Genomic DNA, 18,647 nt, shown 5'->3' on the forward strand with positions numbered 1-18,647 from the left:
TAAATACATAAGCCTAGTATTTTATTTGTTACAAAATAATAATGTATAATAAATTATTATAATTACTTAAAATGTATCTCATAAGAATATTAGTATCTAAATTTGATAATTATAATTTACAAATATATATATTAATCTAATAGAGGTATAAATAATAAATATAAGTATTACCTATATTTATGTGTAATAGTTTATAACCTAATTAATCATTAATTAATTATAATTAACAATAATCATATTGATGAATATATATTATTATTAAAATAAATAATGTCTAAATCTATTTGTATTAATTAAGAAAGAAATACCTAAATAAATAAATAATAAACTAAAAATAAGCCTAGCACTGTTGTAGAAAAAAAGAGAAGCAGCAACTGAGGAAGGAGAAGAAGAAAGGAAGAAGAAAGAAGAAAGAAGAAGAAGAGAAGAGAAGAGAAGAAGAGAAGAAAGAGAGGAAGGGACCGGGCGGTAGGGAGGGGCTCGACCGTTGTTGGCCAGCCAGGGGTTGGCTTCTCGCCGGCGGCTCTGTTCCGACGAACCCCGAGAGACAGAGAGAGAGAGAGAGAGAGAGAGAGAGAGAGAGAGAGAGAGGGAGAGAAGAGAAGTGGGGGGATGAGGGAGCACCAGTCGCTTCTCGGCGATAGGTCGGGTGGTTGAAGATGACGATAGTAGAGAAAAATAGAGAAGAAGAGAAATAGAGAGAAACAGAGAGAGAAAGGAAGAGAAGGAAGGAGGAGGAGGAGGCTCACTGGTGTCGGTAGCGTAGCGGTGGAAGCGACGGCGATGGTCCGAAGTGGCCGGCGTCGTCATACCGAGATGGGAAAGCTTAAAAGAGAGGAACGAGAGAGAGAGAGCATTTGAAAAGGGGAGAGAGAGCATTTGAAAAGGGGAGAGAGAGAGAAGGAGAGAGAAATAGATAAAGAGAGAGAGAGAGGCGGTGGCGGAGATGGGCAGCGGCAGCGGGGGGCCCCACCCTAGCCAGCTGGCCGCCGCCGGTTGGCTGTGGCAACAGTAGCTGGGGAGCGTGGCACCCCCACGCCACACGCAAGCTGCTCATGCAGTGCCCAAAAACTTTTTAAATTTGTTTTGTTTTGTTTTTTGTTCATGTTGTTACATTATGTGAGTGAACCTGTCCAACTAGTATAGTAAAATAAATAATACAGACATAATTATGCTAAGACCCTATAAACTAATGTCCTATATATTGACCTTCTAAACTATAAAAAATTTCTCACTTTTCTTAGCGTTGGTGAAAAGTATTAAATGACAATTTTACTTCTTTTTAGTCTAATATAATACTAAAGTGACAATTTAGTTATCTTTTTTTTATATGAACATAGTTACAAGTTCATATATAGTTTACTAAATATTCGATGTGGGACTTAAAAATCTTTAAAATAAGTAATCATTATGAGTTGAGTCATGGATGAGAGTAGTGGGTTTTGTCGGGCTTTCAAGTCGGGCGACCAAATACTTAGCCTCACCGCTCATCTTAGGCTCGGATAGGACCGGGTTTAAATCGGATTTGTACCAGGCTTAGCCCGGTTAAAACCGGACGGGTTCAAATTCGTACATGCCCTAAAGGCCTCACGTTGCGTTTCAAATTCACCTCCTCTCTTCCTTCCTTCTTATCCCCTCCCTATAAATACCCAAAAAACCAAAACAAACCCCTTCGCCGTCCTTCGAGAGAACCCAAGCAATCTCCAAGGAAAGAGAAGCTAAGAGAAGTAGAGGGCGAGATCACGAGAGAGATGCCGTCTCTCACGTGTAACGCGTGCAACGCCGAGTTCGTGGAGGAGGCGGAGCAGAAGGTCCACTATCGATCCGAATGGCACCGCTACAATCTCAAGCGGAAGGTATCATCCGGTCTTTGATCCTACATCCCAGGGTTAGGGTTAGGGTTAGGGTTAGTTTTTTTTTTCTTGGAGCAATTTTAGTGGTTTTCCTGCTTATAATCGATAATTTAGGGATTGATATGAAGAGTTAGGGTTTTTCTTGGGTCATATTGAGAATTTTGGGGACTTATAGTTATCAATAAGGTCGTGGTGGGAACTTTTGAAGATTCTAGGATTTAGGTCAAATTTTTTTTTTCGGTTTTGGTTTCTCTTTGGGGTTCTCCCGTTATGAATCGGTATATCTAGTGGATTCAACTGCCATAGAGTGTATATGCTGCTGTTTTGAGTTTTTGTGAACTCTTAAGAGATGTTTCTTGATTGATTTTGTACTTGTGATGTTGTATAGAAGGTGTAATTATACGATAATTTTGCCCTCACAGCCTTTCTTAACCTATTTAATATGGGTCTTCTAGTCCTCTCTTATACATTTCTGCATGGCTCTTGTATTTTTCTCTGTTAATTCCTTTTTGTTTGAAGAGAAAGATTCAATTTTTACTCAGTTCGTAAGTGAAGAAACAGTAGTTAATGATGAGAAGGCAGTTTCTTTATCAATAATGAAAAGATGCGTGCTTGCTTGATATATATATATTTTTAAACATTTTGGGGTTCTTTTGAGTGTTGGAAATTCTATGTTGTCTCATGCTTTCTCTATTGATAGAAATTCCACATAATTTCTTTTGTGTAATCTTGTTTTTCTTTTTTCTTCAGGTTGCTGGGGTTCCTGGTGTGACAGAAGCATTATTTCAGGCTAGGCAATCTGCTCTAGCAGAAGAGAGGAATAATTTGAGTGCCACCCCCATGTCATATGGTTGCCCTCTTTGTGGGAAAGAGTACAGAAGTTCTAAGGCTCATGCTCAGCACCTCAGATCACGAGCTCACGTTGTAAAAGCCGCTCAGGACCCTGCAGCCTCAACAGCAAGAATTACAATTGTCAAACCACTTCCAGACAAATCAACTTCTTCCAATATTCCTCCATTTGCAAGAGAAGAGGAGAATCACGAAAGTGAAGAGGATGACGATGAGGATGAATGGGTGGAAGTAGACCCACATGACAACATAGATATGGCCAACGAGTCTTTGTCGAATATGCATGTAGATGAAAGAAATTCTGATGATGACATGGAGGAATTTGTAGAATTGGATCCTTCCTGTTGTTTCATGTGCGATATAAAGCATGATACCTTAGAAAATTGCGTAGTGCACATGCACAAGAAGCATGGATTTTTTATACCGGATGTTGAATATTTGAAGGATCTTAAGGGCCTTCTTGCATATGTTGGTCTGAAGGTAGAGTTATATTCTTTGGATAACACTCAGTTTATAATTGTTGATGGTTTGCTGATTTAAGCATGATATGTTGTACCTTTATCAGGTTAAAAGAGATTTCATATGCTTGTTTTGCAATGAGAGATGCCATCCTTTTCAAAGCTTGGAGGCTGTCAGAAAGCATATGGTTGCTAAAGGTCACTGTAAATTACATTATGGAGACGGAGATGATGATGATGAGGATGCTGACTTGGAAGAGTTTTATGACTACAGCAGCAGGTTTTTATTATTTATTCCTCTTAAGTATTACCTAAGTGATCTTTATCTCCTATCTCTAATTTGGAAATGTTAAATTGCTTTAGATTTCTAAATGTCTTAGTTGGAAATAAGTTGAGAATTTTTTTTGGCTATTCAAGTGTTGACCTATGTTTAATCCTTATTTTCTTCTTAACCATGCAATTTGCTTGCATGCTTGCTGACCTTACTTTCCATTTCGTTGCATGTTGGAATGTGTCAATTTTAGGAAAGAATATTGAACATGTTGATGAGTAAATCTTAAATCTTTAATTAGATAAAATCTGTAAATAAATGAATCGTAAAATCACATCTAGTAAGTAGTAAAATTCAGTACCTATTAAGGAGTAGAAGTAACATTGCTCTTAGATTTGACCACCTTCTACTTATTCCATTTGGCTTATGCAAATAGGAAGTTTGAAAAACAGCAAACCTTCTTTGTTGTGGTCGATGTGGTTGTGTAGGATAGCTATTAGGTATCTTGATCGATGCCCGATCCCAATCAATTGACTGGAATCGGGCAGGATCGGCCGATCCGGATCGGGATTGGTGGGTTTGGATAAAGTAGTGCATTCATGAGCTAGGTTAATACTAAAAGCATGGAAGATGGTGAGCATGAGCTATGATTAATTAGTTCGAGTGTAATAACCAATCTCTTGTGCTGACTCAAGGATAACGCAAATTAATAGTTATTCTTGGTATATGTAGTGAAGATGTCAATAAATTAATTAAAGTGACGACACTACATTGAGTTTGCTAATTAATTAGATTATATATAGTCTCCTAATTACACCCTCCTATATATAACCGATTGGGTCTAATATCTCTCTTAATATATATAGAATGGTTGATTAAAAGATAAATTCCTAAAATGGAATGCTTTATTATATATATATATGCATTACAGTATGTTGTGTTTATAGATAGACTAGAGAACAAATAAGAAAATATCAATAGCAAGCCAATTAAGTAAGTTAGTACTTCTTTTAATTTTTAGGGTTCATATGTAAATAATTATTATTTTCTTATTTTTTGATATTTTTTTTCTAAATTTTTTAAAAAAATTCTGTATTTTTAAATAGTATTTAGAATTATACGTAATTAGAAAGGTTAAGTCTGATTCGGACAACCGATACGGCTAATACATATCATTTTTTTTGAAAGGCCAATCCCATTGTTGATCCCGATTTTTGAAACTTGGTTTTGTGCACCCTATACATACATACATACACACACATGTATATAGTTATTTGTATATATATAGTTAATTTTTGATTTTCTGTTATGGTTATAAATTACTATTAGAAATTTTAGATGTGTTATATCAATATATATTATGTATCATATATAATTATCCTTTATTGTTTATATATTAGAAATGTTAGATTGTCTTGACACCTGTCTAGGTGCTAGGCAGTGAGATGACTGCGCACCACCTGTGACTGTCTTTCCATGCACTACCTACGTTGAAAAAAAAAATCCATATAGCTGAGAGCCTGAGAAACCAAAACAGTTGGCATATTTTTTCCTTTCTTATGGTTTTTGACAATGAGTTGTATTACTTCACACTTCTCTTATCTGGCAATTTACAAATTTTGTACAGTTCCAATAAATTTTGTGGTATTCTTTTTACAGCTATGTGGATGCTGATGGTAAGCAATTGGTGGTATCAAATGACATGAATAACAACATTGAGCTAGGAAGTGGTGGATGTGAGCTTGTAATATCTCAGAAGACCAGCAATGGGTCACTTGTTAAAACTCTTGGTTCTCGTGAATTTCTACGTTACTATCGTCAGAAACCACGACCTTCCCCTGCGAAGGATATTGCTCTAGCTCTTTCGTTAGCGTCAAGGTATGCAAGCACAAAATGCTCGTTGTATTAAAATTTGTAATATGTTTTGTTCATTTTTTTATCAATTTTATCGCATTGTTTGTTGATGGCCAATCAACTTATAAGTTTATAACTGATATAAAGCTGTGTGGTTCTTTTTCTTTGTTTGTTATGCTATCATGGCCTTTCTTTATTATGTAAATCCTATGTTTGGACATTGGAACTTCTTTTGTTTACTTATATTTTGTAATATTATGTTTTCAAAGCATGTGTTATTCCTTATTAATATTATGACCTAGAACATTCTACTTTACTGCATACTAGGAGAACACATTCATTATCTGAAGGTCGCACTCTTTTTGTTGTTTAAGAGGGCTTCTGAATCAGCTTTTTCTTTGGGCCCAACACTTTCTTGCAGTACTGCAGTAGTAGGAAGACATCCTTTATCTGAGACTTACAGGGCTTTCTCTTCTTGTTTCAGAGAATTCTTATTATTTCTCTGCTTTTATTTTTCAAACATTGGTTAAACTCCACTTTCTTCTCAGAAAGGAAAATATAAATTGAAATAAGAACAGTTTTATGACCCCATTAGCTGTAGATGATTCTCTATCCTTTTCTGACTTTTGGTTTAATTGTTAATTTTGTCAGACTTGGTTCGTCATATCACACTGCTTTTCACAAAATTCGTTTGTGTTCCTTGTTGCTGTGATATATCTTGAATCAAGTCAGCTTTGTTATTGCATTAATTCAGTAATTCCTTACATGCTATTTTTCAATTAATTTTTACTCATGGCAAATGGGCTTAGTTTTCTCCTCGGACAATATTTTATTTTTTGGTTCCAATTAGGTTTGTATTTGAAGAATCCTTTTGTGCACTGGTGTAGCCTTCATAAAATTTTCATTTTCTATCAATTAGAAGTAATATAAAAGGAAGAACAGATAAAACATGCAATCTGATGATCCTTTGCTATTCCACTTGCAGATATAGAAGTATGGGTTTGGCGACTGTCCAATCAAAGCAGCAGATTGTGAGGTTGAAAGTTCTCCGGGAGATGAACAGGACTGGCGTAGAAGCAATGCGCACAAAGATGGGAATGAAGAGTAATGTCATCAGAAACCTTCCCAAGAATGTTCCCTATTGATCGAATGAAGAGTAATGTCATCAGAAACCTTCCCAAGAATGTTCCCTATTGACCTTCCCAAGAATGTTCCCTATTGATCGCCCGATGCTGCTTTATACTATATGTATATTAGTTACTGTCAGCTATGGCATGAAGGTCTTATCGTCTCAATAGAGTTGTCTCTGATGTGGTTGTACTTTTGGAGTTTCCACTAAGAACAACTAATCTTTCTGTTTTCATACTCCTACTCTTCTGCTTTTCCCAACAGAAAATAAAGTTATTTGTGACCAGAATAGCAATGCAACCTTATAAACTGGTCACCATATGTTTGCTTGTATGTTATTTCAAATCTAGAGAAATCTTACTCATCTCTCAGAAAATGTGGGATTTAGGTTTACATTCTAGTTCTCGCACTAAATTCATTAATTCTAGCTTAAATTCTGCAGCTCTTTTGCATTCCTTTTGGTGTGTAATTGGAATCCTGCTGAATGTGCATAATTGATACATTGATCGATATTTAATAGTGCATTCAGATTGAGGCGTGCTCAGACTGACACAGATTGCTCGGTTTGCCTCAAAATTGTGCTCTTAATATGAAGGTGGAAACTGACTTTGTATCACTCATGGGAGCAAAAAGTCTTAGCTTTCTAATTGGCATAGCATAAATAGGCCCTCCTATTTATCAAATTATAAATTAAGACTTTTTTTTTAACTGATTTAAACTAATTTATTTTTTTAATTTCAATGCGCACATTGTTAAAAATTATAGCGTATTTTTTGTATAAACGATGCGTAGAAATTACACAAGTGATGTATGACATTTATTTTTAAATTTTTAATGCGCACGTCGTTAAACAGTAGTGTATATTTTGTATAGGCGATATATATATATATTATATGTATAGTTTTTTTTACTGAAATTAGAGTGTATTTTTTGATAGGTGGTGTGTATAAATTATATAAGTTATGCGTGGTTTTTTTTTAATCTCAGTACCTATTTTGTTAAAAATTAGAGCGTACGTTTTGTATAGTAAATACTTATAAATTACATAAGTAATGCGTGACGTTTTTAGGACATAACAATCTTTTTAAAATTTGTTAGAGCTAAATTAATAAAAAATATCTAAAATTATAATTTGATAAATTGGAGACCTATTTCTACCATGAAAAAACTGAAGGGTTTTTTTTTTTTTGTTGCTACAAATTGCTCCTCATCATAAGTTTTTTTTTTTTTACTATTTTAAATCTGCTCTTCAATTCTTATACCCAAATAAGTGAGTTTCAAATTTATTTATAGGACCTTTCAGTTTAGGTGGATGTCATGTATATAAAAATCAATGCCTACAGCTAACGATTTTATTTGATAAAAAATTGTCAGGGGTTGACAAAAAAACGAAAGAAAAACATCTAGAAGTCATGTAGTATCATAAATAAGTCTAAAATTCACTTTCCTCATATGCAATGCTGAGTTATTTTGATCAAATTAGTACTGTTCTAATTTTTTTTAATCGAAATAGATTAACTCTTAAACTTATAAAAATATTGAATTGATCAATATTTTTTTTTTCTAGGCAAAAAATGCCGATCGATTTAGTATCTTTGTCTGATCATAAAATGCTGATCAGTACAGTGTTTTATGTATATAATGTTTTTTAACTTAGTCTCTCGGCATTTTTGTTACGGCTACGATGAGTTAAACTTCGTTCGATAATAAATTTGAGTGACAGTTTATTTCAATAAAAATAATATATAAAATGGATCTAATTTGGTCAAAAACTATGCAATGTTTGTTGATGTGCACACTAGCCATTATTAGTTTATTACCAATAGAAAAAGAAATAAGTTGTAATAAAAAGGCACATAATATAATATCTATTTGCCTTGATAGGTGGAAGAATAATAAGCAATCTACGGAATAAATATATATACTAAAGTCAATCCCATTCCCGGTATCCATCGCATTCTAACTCTCGATTAATTCATAAAAAAAAAAGAGGAAGCTTTCTTCTCTATCTCTTTCTCCCTTCCGTCTCTCTTTCTTCTTCTCCTCTCCCCACGCCACGAACAAACAAATCAACAAGTCAAGTATTGGGAGTTATAATTTTCCTCCAACTCGATCTGTCCAGGAGAGAGAAGGTCTTTTTTAGAGAAGGAGTTGGTGGTTTTCTGATCTTTTATTTATTCGGTAATTGTTTGTTTGATTCATTAGTAGATGAATTTTAAGTTTTTTTTTTCTTTTTAGATTAAATTTGATTGAGCTGTTGATTCTTGTGTCGATGAATAATCTTTTCGTAGACTTCTTGTTGCGGTTTCTGCTTATAGGTAACCTAGGTCCTAGGAGCATGGTAATTGTCTAGAGTTCAGAAGACGGAGGGAAAATGAGATTTAGACTATTTGTTATTTCTCAATTTTGGTTTTTAGAGATTGAAAGTTGGAAAGGAGTGAAGAGACTGATAAAAGTGAAAGCCCCTTTACTTGAAATGAATGAGGAGTGATGGCAAGTTGACATCTCCAGTCATATATTTAGGGAAATTCTTGGATGATACAAACTAGCTATGTTTCTGATTTTTCATGATAATCGAAGGTCTATGAAATATGCATCGATTTGGCGTAATAGATTTTGCGACTGAATCGACAGAATGCTTGATTGATTGTGGAAAACTTTGAAGAGATAGTACATAATTTGATTCAGTTACTGGCAATTAAACAGGGAATATCTAGTCGAGAACTTGAGAAGAAACTATGCAGTGTGACTTGCTCAACACTGTGCTTTATAGTTCCACACTAATATGATGATCAACTTTTAAAAGAAGCTACTCCTGAAGCTTATGGTGTAATCCAAGGTTATTTGAGATTTCTGGTTGAGGAATTACTGCGTGTGTCCACTCTTATGCATTCTGTAACAATCACATCTAGTATTACTAGTATATGTGACAGATTGATGGAAATCTAATTCTCTTAAATATTTAGATCCTCTATGTACCGGAGACTCTTCTTTCATTTGATCAAATGTTATTTTGAACTTTTTGCTCATATTTTGCATCTCCTCTGATAAGTGGAAGTTGAAAGAAAGGGAGAACTTGGTGGTCGTATGCCACGAGGTCCCTATAGATCAGGGAAGCCCCTTTCATGCAAGATATATAGTTCTCAACTATGCATTAGTATTGCTCCTTAGGTGATTTAGCTTACACACTAGGAGGAATAATTCGCTGCAGACTTCAGGTGGAATGGGTGCCTAAATTCCATTTATTTTCTCTTTTACTAATTATACTGTGGTACCATTGCCCTTGAGATTCAAATTTGGTCATTTGCATCAATTAAATCAACTTTGTTGTCATTCATGCAGGTTATTATCAAAGATCTACTTCCAGTAAACACCATGCTTGCTTAGGAATGGTTGGGATGACCCTGGGTGCTTTGCTGAAGAGGCATACCAAATCTAACTCTTTGGAATTGGACATGAACAGCAATTGGGAGGATGTTACTTGCCCAATCTGTTTAGAATTCCCTCACAATGCGGTCTTACTCAAATGCTCCTCTTGTGAGAAGGGGTGTCAGCCATTTGTATGCGACACTGATCAGACTCGTTCAAACTGTCTTGATCGGTATAGAAGTGTATATGGACTGTCTGCTGCTGCAAAAGTTTCTTCAACTACTAATGAGACTTCTTCAGAAAACGCTCAGAATCCAAAGAGTCCACCAACTTGCCCACTGTGTAGAGGAGATGTGATGGGGTGGGTTGTTTTAAGTGAGGCTCGTCAGCAACTTAACCTGAAGACAAGATGTTGCGAAGAGAGTCGTTGTTCATATGTTGGCAATTTTTACGAGCTCCAGAAGCACACTCAACTAAAGCATCCTAATTCCCGCCCTTCAAAAATTGATCCTTCAAGACAACTTGACTGGGAAAATTTTCAGCAATCCTCTGATATCATAGATGTTTTGAGCACTATACATTCAGAAGTGCCCCGTGGGGTGGTGTTTGGCGACTATGTCATTGAATTTGCTGATGACGAGAGTGGAGATGAATATGAAGATTTTCATAGGATGAGGGGTAAGTGGTGGATCTCTTGCATCTTCTCTAAGGTGCTCTGTAGGGATTCAGGAAACCGAAGGAGGACAGGAGAACGGGGAAGACGAGGGAGTGGGAGGAGAAGAAACCTTCGATCAATCTCTAATTATTCATACGTTGAGGATGCCCCTGCAAGATCTGTGGATATAATGGCATACAGATTGGATGAAATTGATATTGAGTTTGTCCGAACAGGGAGCAGTGTTGCAGCATCGAGGAGAATGTCTAGCCATTACAGGTTTCTTTTACATATCACACTAGAAGTTCTTTCTTTTAAATTTCTTCTTTTTTTCTTCGATGCTAAGTTTTAATTACTATCTTGAGATTATTCTTTATATGTAGTTACCAATTCCGAGCAAAATTAATGCTTTATTCTAATGCTTAATGGTTCTTTTATTCTTTCGCTTTTCCAGATTCACGAAATATATGGTTCCAGTTTTTCTTCCTAGGAAGGTGGTCGTATTATTGATTAGCCTTTTCAATTTACTTTTCTAAAGAAAGTGAAATATTTCTACAATGAATTATGTGTTATATTTGGTTCATCATAGTTGTTGTCTTCTGGTACAATAAGTATTTATTGCTTTTTTTTTGGTGTTATGTTCTCCTTTCGTTCTTTTCAAGTCTATACTCCTGCAGAGTGATATAATCAGCATGCAGGTTGATGATATGTATCCATGTTTAATCCTTTCCTCTGATTGCAGTTTTCTTTTTCCTTTGGCTGATACTTGAATCTTTTGCATTGTAACAGAGACAATCATGGGAGAAGGCGGTCCCATTTATACGATCATTGACTGTCAGGTAACTACGACTCTACTTCATGGTGCGACAGACATCCTATCTTCTATTTGTAATTAGCTTCATTCTAGCTCTCTCTATGATTGGTATAAGTAGTCAACCTGCATTCATCTTGTGTATATAATAGTAATGCTGTATGATAGCTTCCTTTGTACATACATCTGAACATTTGCTTGGAGATATTTGTGATCGGCTTGGCGATCGACACTTTTCTTTTCTCATACACTATTTAAATGATGGAAAGATCTGTAAATTACATCTATGGAATGAGATTGTTTGTTCTTGTATAGAAGTGATTTTGTCGGTCGTCAATGGTCGACATTTGAATGATGGAAATTTCCTAATTGTGCTCAAGAAAAAATTGGTAAGGAAAATTTTATTTAAACCCCATCTCTTTTCCTTATTTCCATTTTGACCTCTTCTTTCTTCTCCAATCTAAGTTGAAGTCTTTTGGAAAACCCCAAGGTTATATTAACCAACAGAACCTGAAGGAATGACATCTCATGAAGAATATTCTATTAGAAAGTCCTAGGCTTAGATTTTAAGTATATTCTTATACACTTTCAAAGGGTAATATAGTATCTATGTTTATAACTTTTTGCACATTTTGGCTGAACTGCATTGCCTCTCCCCATTTGAGATTTCAAACTCATGTAAAGGCTACTCTTTTGTCTACTAAACTATCCTGTTAAAACTCAATTCTTTGTTAGATCGAGCACTTTCTTGTTGCCAATTTAAACTAGTCTTTGAAGGTCCCAGGAATAGCACTAGTGGACCTGGTTGAAACCTAAACCATCTTTGATGTTGAACATGGGGTTCATCTTATGATCTGGGCTTTAATTAGAACAGAATGATCAAACTCAGATTACATTGTATAATATTAAAGTTAGCATAGTAAGTAACTGTTGACAAACTTAAAAGTAGTTGCACTCAATCATTATTGTTTAGTGATAATGTTTGGATTAGGGGTGGGATAAGAAACAGTAATGCGACATTAATCCGAAGGTTTTCAATGAGTTTGTCTTTCGGGTCATAAACGAGTTAATCTACCGAACCTAGTTATTAAACAAATATTTACTTACTTACTTTTCTGTTACTTTCAACCCCATCTTATCTATACTAGTTAGTGTTAATGAGTGTTTTTTTTTCCCTTTTTCCTCTTGTATTTTGATTGACTAGGCTAAGTGTATTTGATATTAATGAGTTTGTTTAGATTTTTCTTTTTTAAGTGGTAAAGTAAGCAAAATATTTTACAATATCAAAGTAGGAAAGGTATTTTACAATATCTTGCTTGCTTTGTCTTACTGAGCTTTTGATGGTTAAAAAAGATTTAGAGTTAAATTTTTTTTTTTCTACCTGTCTAATTTATTTTGAAATTTGCTGACACAGCTAGTGACTTCTAAATATATCACTGGCTAGGTCAGTGATTTATATGAAAAAAATTTCTATACAATATAAATAGAAAACACAAAAATACCATCTCAATTTATATACAACATTCTCGGGAGCGGCTAAAATTGATCGCTCAATAATCTTTTAACAAAAAGAAAAATACCGTCTTACTTTCAACTTCTGTCTTATTCTTTTCTCTAAAATAAGAACGCAACATTCTTTAGAGCGGCTAAAATTGATCGCGCAATAATTTTTTAACAAAAAAAAAGAAAGAGAAAAAGAAAAAGCTAGCACTTGGGACATATTATATAGTTAGAAATAAGGAATAGTTGAGTTTCCAAGTGTAATAATACAACAACAAGAGGTAGTTGATCATTACTCTATTGTGGGACATCCCTTTTGTTCTACTTGGCCAACATGTAGTTGGTAAAGGTGGTTGCATTGACATATACAATAGTGTGTTACTTTCGCTTTCAATAACAAGTGTTGTTCATCAGAAATGAGTTGTATGCCATCAATATTTGTGAGGGCAAATCACCTACATCCAACCCCCACTCTCAACTCCTTTCTTCTTTCTTCTCTTTCTTTTGCAACACAACCTGACAGCAATTAAAATTAAGATATGGTAAAAGGGTAGTTTGCAATAAAACAATGTCACAAGTTTGCTTGTTGAAAGATGGTGTTCCTTCCTTGTGTTTGCTTGTTGCCATTAATTTGGAAGATGAAACTTGGTGGGACTTCTACTGACAATACTCAACTACCTTTCACAACAAAGAGGTGGAGGTCTTTCAAAGCTAAGCCAACCCCCCCCCCAACCTCCTCCATTGAGAGGTAGTCATGTTATATGAGTATTTTCATGTTCGAATTCCAACAGGGCGGTGCCCCCGATTTAATCCCAACACCGTGTAGTTCTCAACTACAAGTAGCTTAATGGTTGAGTCTTACGTTTCTCTTTCGCTCTTCGATAAGTTCTTTTTTTTTTTAAATAAAAAAAAATATCCCAAAGGGATGATCAGTGGTTACAAATCAAGTTGTATACTCTTCTATGAAAGATTTAATAAGCAGTACTTTTATTAGGTGACGTAAAGTTTTGAGCATAAGAGTGCCTTATTAAATTAGGATTTGTTTATCTTGATAGTCCTAGGTCAAAACTAACACCCAAAGTTCTGAAGTAATATTTATAATAATCTAACCTAATCCTCTCTCACACACACACACACACACACAAAGATAAAAATATCAGTTATCCTTGCTGTACTCAAGGATAGAAGCACAGGTCAACCTGTTCCAAACTGCCACCCTACCCATTCTGATTCGAGAAATAATTGAGAAGAAAGGCAAATCATGCCTTTAGGTTGCAGACAAACCCAATCAGACATCATCAACTTGTCTTTGAAAAAGGAAAAAAAAAATTCCAACATCCATCCCCTGTACATGTGCTGTTGTTTGATATGAGATGGATAAAGTTTCTAAGATGAACTCAGTAGTTCAACCTATATATTGAGTCAAACAAATGATTAGCCTATGAGTTCATGATCAATCAACCTTAGAGAGTAATTCTGGCGAATTTATGGTATACATAGAAATCATGCTCTACACATTGATGAGTGTTTATGTACATTCCTCCCTGGCTTCCCCCCCACCCACTCAAATGGGTCTCTGATGAAGTAAAAACATGGACTAGTTGCTCACAGTTGATGAAGAAGATGAGGGTGTGTCGCTTTCGATATCGAGATCATCAAAATCCCAGAGCTCGTCTTCCTCTTCTTCCTCCTCGGGCATCGTCCATCGATCTGGTGACATCTCGCCGTTCTCTAATAGCTCCAAGACCTGCCATTGTCCATTGAATTACATTACTTATGTGTGGGGGCAAAAAAATAAATGATTCTATGATAAAAGAATTAGGAGGTTAAAGACCACTCTTTTGGAAGCATGTGTTAAGTTTGCATGCTCTGAATCTTTGTCCTTCATTTGAATTTATTTCGTATACTTCCATCCCTCTTGATACCATGGGCATCTCGTGAGAAGAGGCAGTAACAAAGAGAGTATCCAAGGCTAGCTCTCATGCTCCCAAGACAAGTTGAAAAATAAAATTATTTCAACTAGAGAATATTCTCATCTTATGGAATCTACATGAAGTCAATTTTAGGTAAACTATTGGCTTCAATAGTAGATTTTTATTTGAGTGCTGTCATATGTAGTGTCACTGATAGGAGAATAGAAAAGAACAACAAAAATAAGAGTTTGGTTTTGTACCAAAGACTCCTCTTGAATTTGGGATGGAAAACAAAACTAGAATTTAAGAATTTCTTTCAAGCATGACATAAAATTTACTGATTGAAGTTACTCTGTCTACATGCTTTTTGTCTTAAAAATTGACAAGTTTGAGTTTTGTTGGAGATGTTCAGTACCTCAGTCATGGTAGGCCGCCATGTCGCCGATGCGCGTATGCATAGGGATGCTACCAAGGCGAGCCTCTTAAGCTGCATCATATCATAATCATCGCCGATTCTCGGATCAACTAGCGCTTGTATAACACCGTCGTTGAGATAGGGTTTAGCCTGCTCCAATTGTTGTAAATAAACTTAGAAGGATGACAAAGAAGAAGCATTGTAGCATTAGTTCCAGTCAAACTGATGAAGAACAATGAAACTTACCCAACTGAGTAAGCTCTTATGCGTCCCATCTACTGGCTTCCTCCCTGAGATGATCTCTAAGAGGAAGACACCGAAAGCAAAGACGTCGGTCTTCTCATCGACGATTCCATGCGTGAAGTACTCCGGCGCTAAGCACCTGAAACATAACACAAGCTCCATTTAGACACCTTCCCTGGGTTTAATTTCAAATTATCTTCTTCTTCTTCTTCTTCTTCTTCTTTTCCACAAATACTAACCCGAATGTCCCTTCGATCGGTGCAACAGCACGGTGAGTCCACTCCGACGGCAGCCATTTTGCGAGCCCAAAATCAGAAATCTGTGATATTTGTTTCTGGTATGTCTCAGACAGCAGAAGACAACAAAGTACGAGACAAGACTTTTGTCGAATACCTGAGGCTCAAAGTTGTTTGTAAGGAGTATGTTGGATGCCTTGATATCCCTGTGAATTATTCTTCTTTGGCATCCCTTGTGCAGGTAGTGGAGTCCTCTTGCAGTACCAACTGCAATCTTATAACGCAGCTTCCATGCCATTGCTGGAGAACTCTCATCTAGATCACCAAACATAGTATTATTTCCCAAAATAAAGAAAGAAAGAAATCCATTATAAAGTTCTACTCTACTTCATTTGTGGCAAATGCTAAACAATTATTCGCACCGTGGAGGTTAGAGGAGACCGAGCCAAGCGAAGAGAACTCGAAGATTAGATAGAGCTCGCGATCAATACAGCACCCCAAGAGAGCAGAGACATTCGGGTGTCGTGCGTGGCCGATGGTCCCGAGCTCCGTCAAGAAATCCTTCTCATTCTGCTCGGCGGTCGAAGCCCGCATCAACCTCTTCACTGCGATCGCCTGGCCGTTCTCGAGAACTCCCCGGTAAACCTCGGCGTACCCTCCTTTTCCTACCATGTTATCTGCAACGCTCAAAAAGATGATCTACAACGTTCTATATATTTTAGCTTCTTTTTTTTTTTCCGAACATGTTGGTCTCCATGCAATTGTAGTACCTCGGTGGAAGCCATTGGTTGCTCGGTGGATTTCTTCGTAGGAGAAGCACTTCCAAGTTGGTTTCTGGAGAGGAGAACACTCCACGGACTTCTCCACAGACACCTCTGAAGGTTCCTCCACTTTGCTCTGCCTTCCAATGGCCGAGAGCAGGCGCTTAAGGCTTCTGCTCCTGAGATACAAATGCTGCATTGTGCTAGAAGCAAGAGGCTCTACAAAATGGTAGACCCAATACAACAAACACCTTGTGTGTGTGTTTGGGTGAGAGAGAGGGAGAGAGAGAGAGACCCAAATTAAAATCAAATGGGCAATTAATGGCTTCGAACAGTCTACAAAAGGCTGTTTCGGTACCAGGTGGCATTTATTATTGGGTGGGGGGGGACTCTGAAAGGATATTAAATAAGAGGTGTTTGCTTCTCTTTTCTCTTCTTATTTTTTTTTTAGTTTTGTTTGTGTGCATATATACCCTTCAAATTTCCATATTTATTTATAGGGAATTGTACGAATTAAACCCTATATTTTATCTATTTTGTGATTCATAATTTTGTAATCCCCCTAGACTCCTAATTTTTTTCTTATAATTCTCATTTTGTAACCCAGACTCCTACTTTTTTCTTATAATTCTCATTTAACTCTCTCCGTTAATTTAAATGGTACCGGCAAAAGAATATTTCATTATAATATATGAAATAATTTATAAATACCTAAGTTACCCATATCTTTTTTAGAGTAGGGGTAGAGAGAAGGAAAAATAGCGATGAGAGTATTTTAGTTATTTAGTCGATATCAGTTAGTCAAAATAACGTCAGAGTGTTAAACGAGAATTATAGAAAAAAATGAGGAATCATATTACAAAATCATCGAAGACGGAGTATGAATCATAAAATAGGTAAAATATGAGGTGTGATTTGTAAAATACCCGTATTCATATCTCTTCAAAAATCCCATATTTACTTATATACACTTCAAATTTTGATATTTGTACTTCATAATTTCAACAATTTATAGATGGGTATGATATTATTATACAGCATCGGTAGCATTTACAAAGATATTTATTCATTGTATTTTGCCACCATGAATACAAAACCAAACCTCTTGGTTGTAATAGTAGAAATAGGGGTGTAAAACCTGCTGGGTAATAAAATTTATTTTAACCGACTATGCTATCTAATATTTATATATTTACTTTAGTTTATATATATATATATATATATATTCTTGGTTGTAATAGTAGAAATAGGGGTGTAAAACCTGCTGGGTAATAAAATTTATTTTAACCGACTATGCTATCTAATATTTATATATTTACTTTAGTTTATATATATATATATATATATATATATATATATATATATATAAAATATCATATCATATATTATAAGTCGAGCCTATTCGAGTTTCTCGAGTAAGAGCTCTAAACGAGCTGAGCTGAGCTCACAAGCCTCGTAAGCCGATGAGTTTTTTTTTTTTTTTTTTTGACAACCCTAGGTAGGACCATCTTGACTACTATGCTAAGACTTGGTCCTAACTCTTAAGGGTTGCTTTCTAATCCACTGTTCCTCTTTGCAAGAGGGGACTTAATGTGAGCTGTTTTGGGACAAGTACATTTGATTAGGACCATCTTTTAGATGAACAGTTGTGAGGAGTAAAAAGAAGAGGTTGAGAGAGGGTTTGAATTATTTGATTATTTGTGTCATATTCTATGTAGGGCCATCCCTGTGAAGCACTTATGAATTGTCTCTGGGGTACCCTACCTGATTAGGGCTATATGTGTGATATTTTGGTTGGCTCACACATCAATTATTGAATCATAGATTGCATTTTTTTTTCTTACATTTAATCTTCAAGTGCCACCCATCTCTATCTTATGAGAGAAAAGATTGGAGATCTTGTATAATACTTTTGAACAAGGATTAATTAATGGTGAGTAAGGGAAATAGCTAGAAGAAACCAAAGATTAGTTGAAATATAAATTAAAGTCTACTTCAAGAGGTGAGGTGGATGGTTGGTTTGTTTATTCTAAAACCAAGAAAATGATTTAATTTGGGGGGTGTTTGTAGTTTGTATAATTCATGGTTAGTTTTAGCATGTGTCAAAATACAAAGAAACAATTATAGAATTTCAGTAGTTAGAGTAGTTTATATATATATATATATATATATATATAATTCAAGAGCTCCTAAATTAAGGGAATTTTGTTTTTCTTACTTATCTCAAGAACACTTTTGAATGGCTTTATGAATTTTATCTGAAAGAGGTGTTTACTTAGTATTTTAACGCGACTCTAGGGCACCTTTTTGGAAATAGAAAAATTTGTATTT

At 35.5% G+C, this 18,647-nt stretch overlaps 3 protein-coding genes across 10 annotated transcripts; 2 read left to right on the forward strand and 1 right to left on the reverse strand.

The window, feature by feature from the left end:
- Positions 1-1,600: 1,600 nt before the first annotated feature.
- LOC140799924 (cytoplasmic 60S subunit biogenesis factor REI1 homolog 1) lies at positions 1,601-6,789 on the forward strand. The gene is made up of 5 exons (XM_073154479.1): positions 1,601-1,856; positions 2,604-3,182; positions 3,268-3,440; positions 5,091-5,309; positions 6,271-6,789. Exons 1-5 carry the CDS (start codon positions 1,752-1,754, stop codon positions 6,428-6,430), a joined length of 1,236 nt encoding a protein of 411 aa, XP_073010580.1. The 5' UTR covers positions 1,601-1,751; the 3' UTR covers positions 6,431-6,789.
- A 1,571-nt stretch (positions 6,790-8,360) lies between these two features.
- LOC140799931 (uncharacterized) lies at positions 8,361-11,565 on the forward strand. 6 transcript variants are annotated; one of them, XM_073154491.1, is made up of 3 exons: positions 8,361-8,545; positions 9,756-10,716; positions 11,227-11,565. In XM_073154491.1, exons 2-3 carry the CDS (start codon positions 9,803-9,805, stop codon positions 11,267-11,269), a joined length of 957 nt encoding a protein of 318 aa, XP_073010592.1. In that variant the 5' UTR covers positions 8,361-8,545; positions 9,756-9,802; the 3' UTR covers positions 11,270-11,565. The 6 variants fall into 6 exon arrangements, with proteins under 6 accessions (XP_073010592.1, XP_073010590.1, XP_073010593.1 ...); XM_073154489.1 differs by having other exon boundaries at positions 8,367-8,594; XM_073154492.1 differs by lacking the exon at positions 11,227-11,565 and adding an exon at positions 10,892-11,092 and having other exon boundaries at positions 8,367-8,594.
- A 2,455-nt stretch (positions 11,566-14,020) lies between these two features.
- LOC140799930 (probable receptor-like serine/threonine-protein kinase At5g57670) lies at positions 14,021-16,651 on the reverse strand. Of its 3 annotated transcripts, none has more exons than XR_012111119.1 (7): positions 16,326-16,650; positions 15,978-16,232; positions 15,713-15,870; positions 15,559-15,638; positions 15,323-15,458; positions 14,583-15,226; positions 14,021-14,495 (listed from the first exon to the last, which is right to left on the reverse strand). XR_012111119.1 is itself a non-coding variant. In XM_073154487.1 (7 exons), the coding sequence occupies exons 1-7, from the start codon at positions 16,513-16,515 to the stop codon at positions 14,346-14,348; spliced, it is 1,119 nt and encodes a 372-aa protein (XP_073010588.1). In that variant the 5' UTR covers positions 16,516-16,651; the 3' UTR covers positions 14,021-14,345. The 3 variants fall into 3 exon arrangements, 2 of the variants coding, with proteins under 2 accessions (XP_073010588.1, XP_073010586.1); XM_073154487.1 differs by having other exon boundaries at positions 15,077-15,226; positions 16,326-16,651; XM_073154485.1 differs by having other exon boundaries at positions 15,077-15,226; positions 15,978-16,220.
- Between the last annotated feature and the right edge of the window lie 1,996 nt (positions 16,652-18,647).

This window comes from Typha latifolia, chromosome 13 (assembly GCF_019914945.1).
Source record: "Typha latifolia isolate L0001 chromosome 13, TyphaL0001v2, whole genome shotgun sequence".
NCBI classification, from domain to species: Eukaryota; Viridiplantae; Streptophyta; class Magnoliopsida; order Poales; family Typhaceae; genus Typha; species Typha latifolia.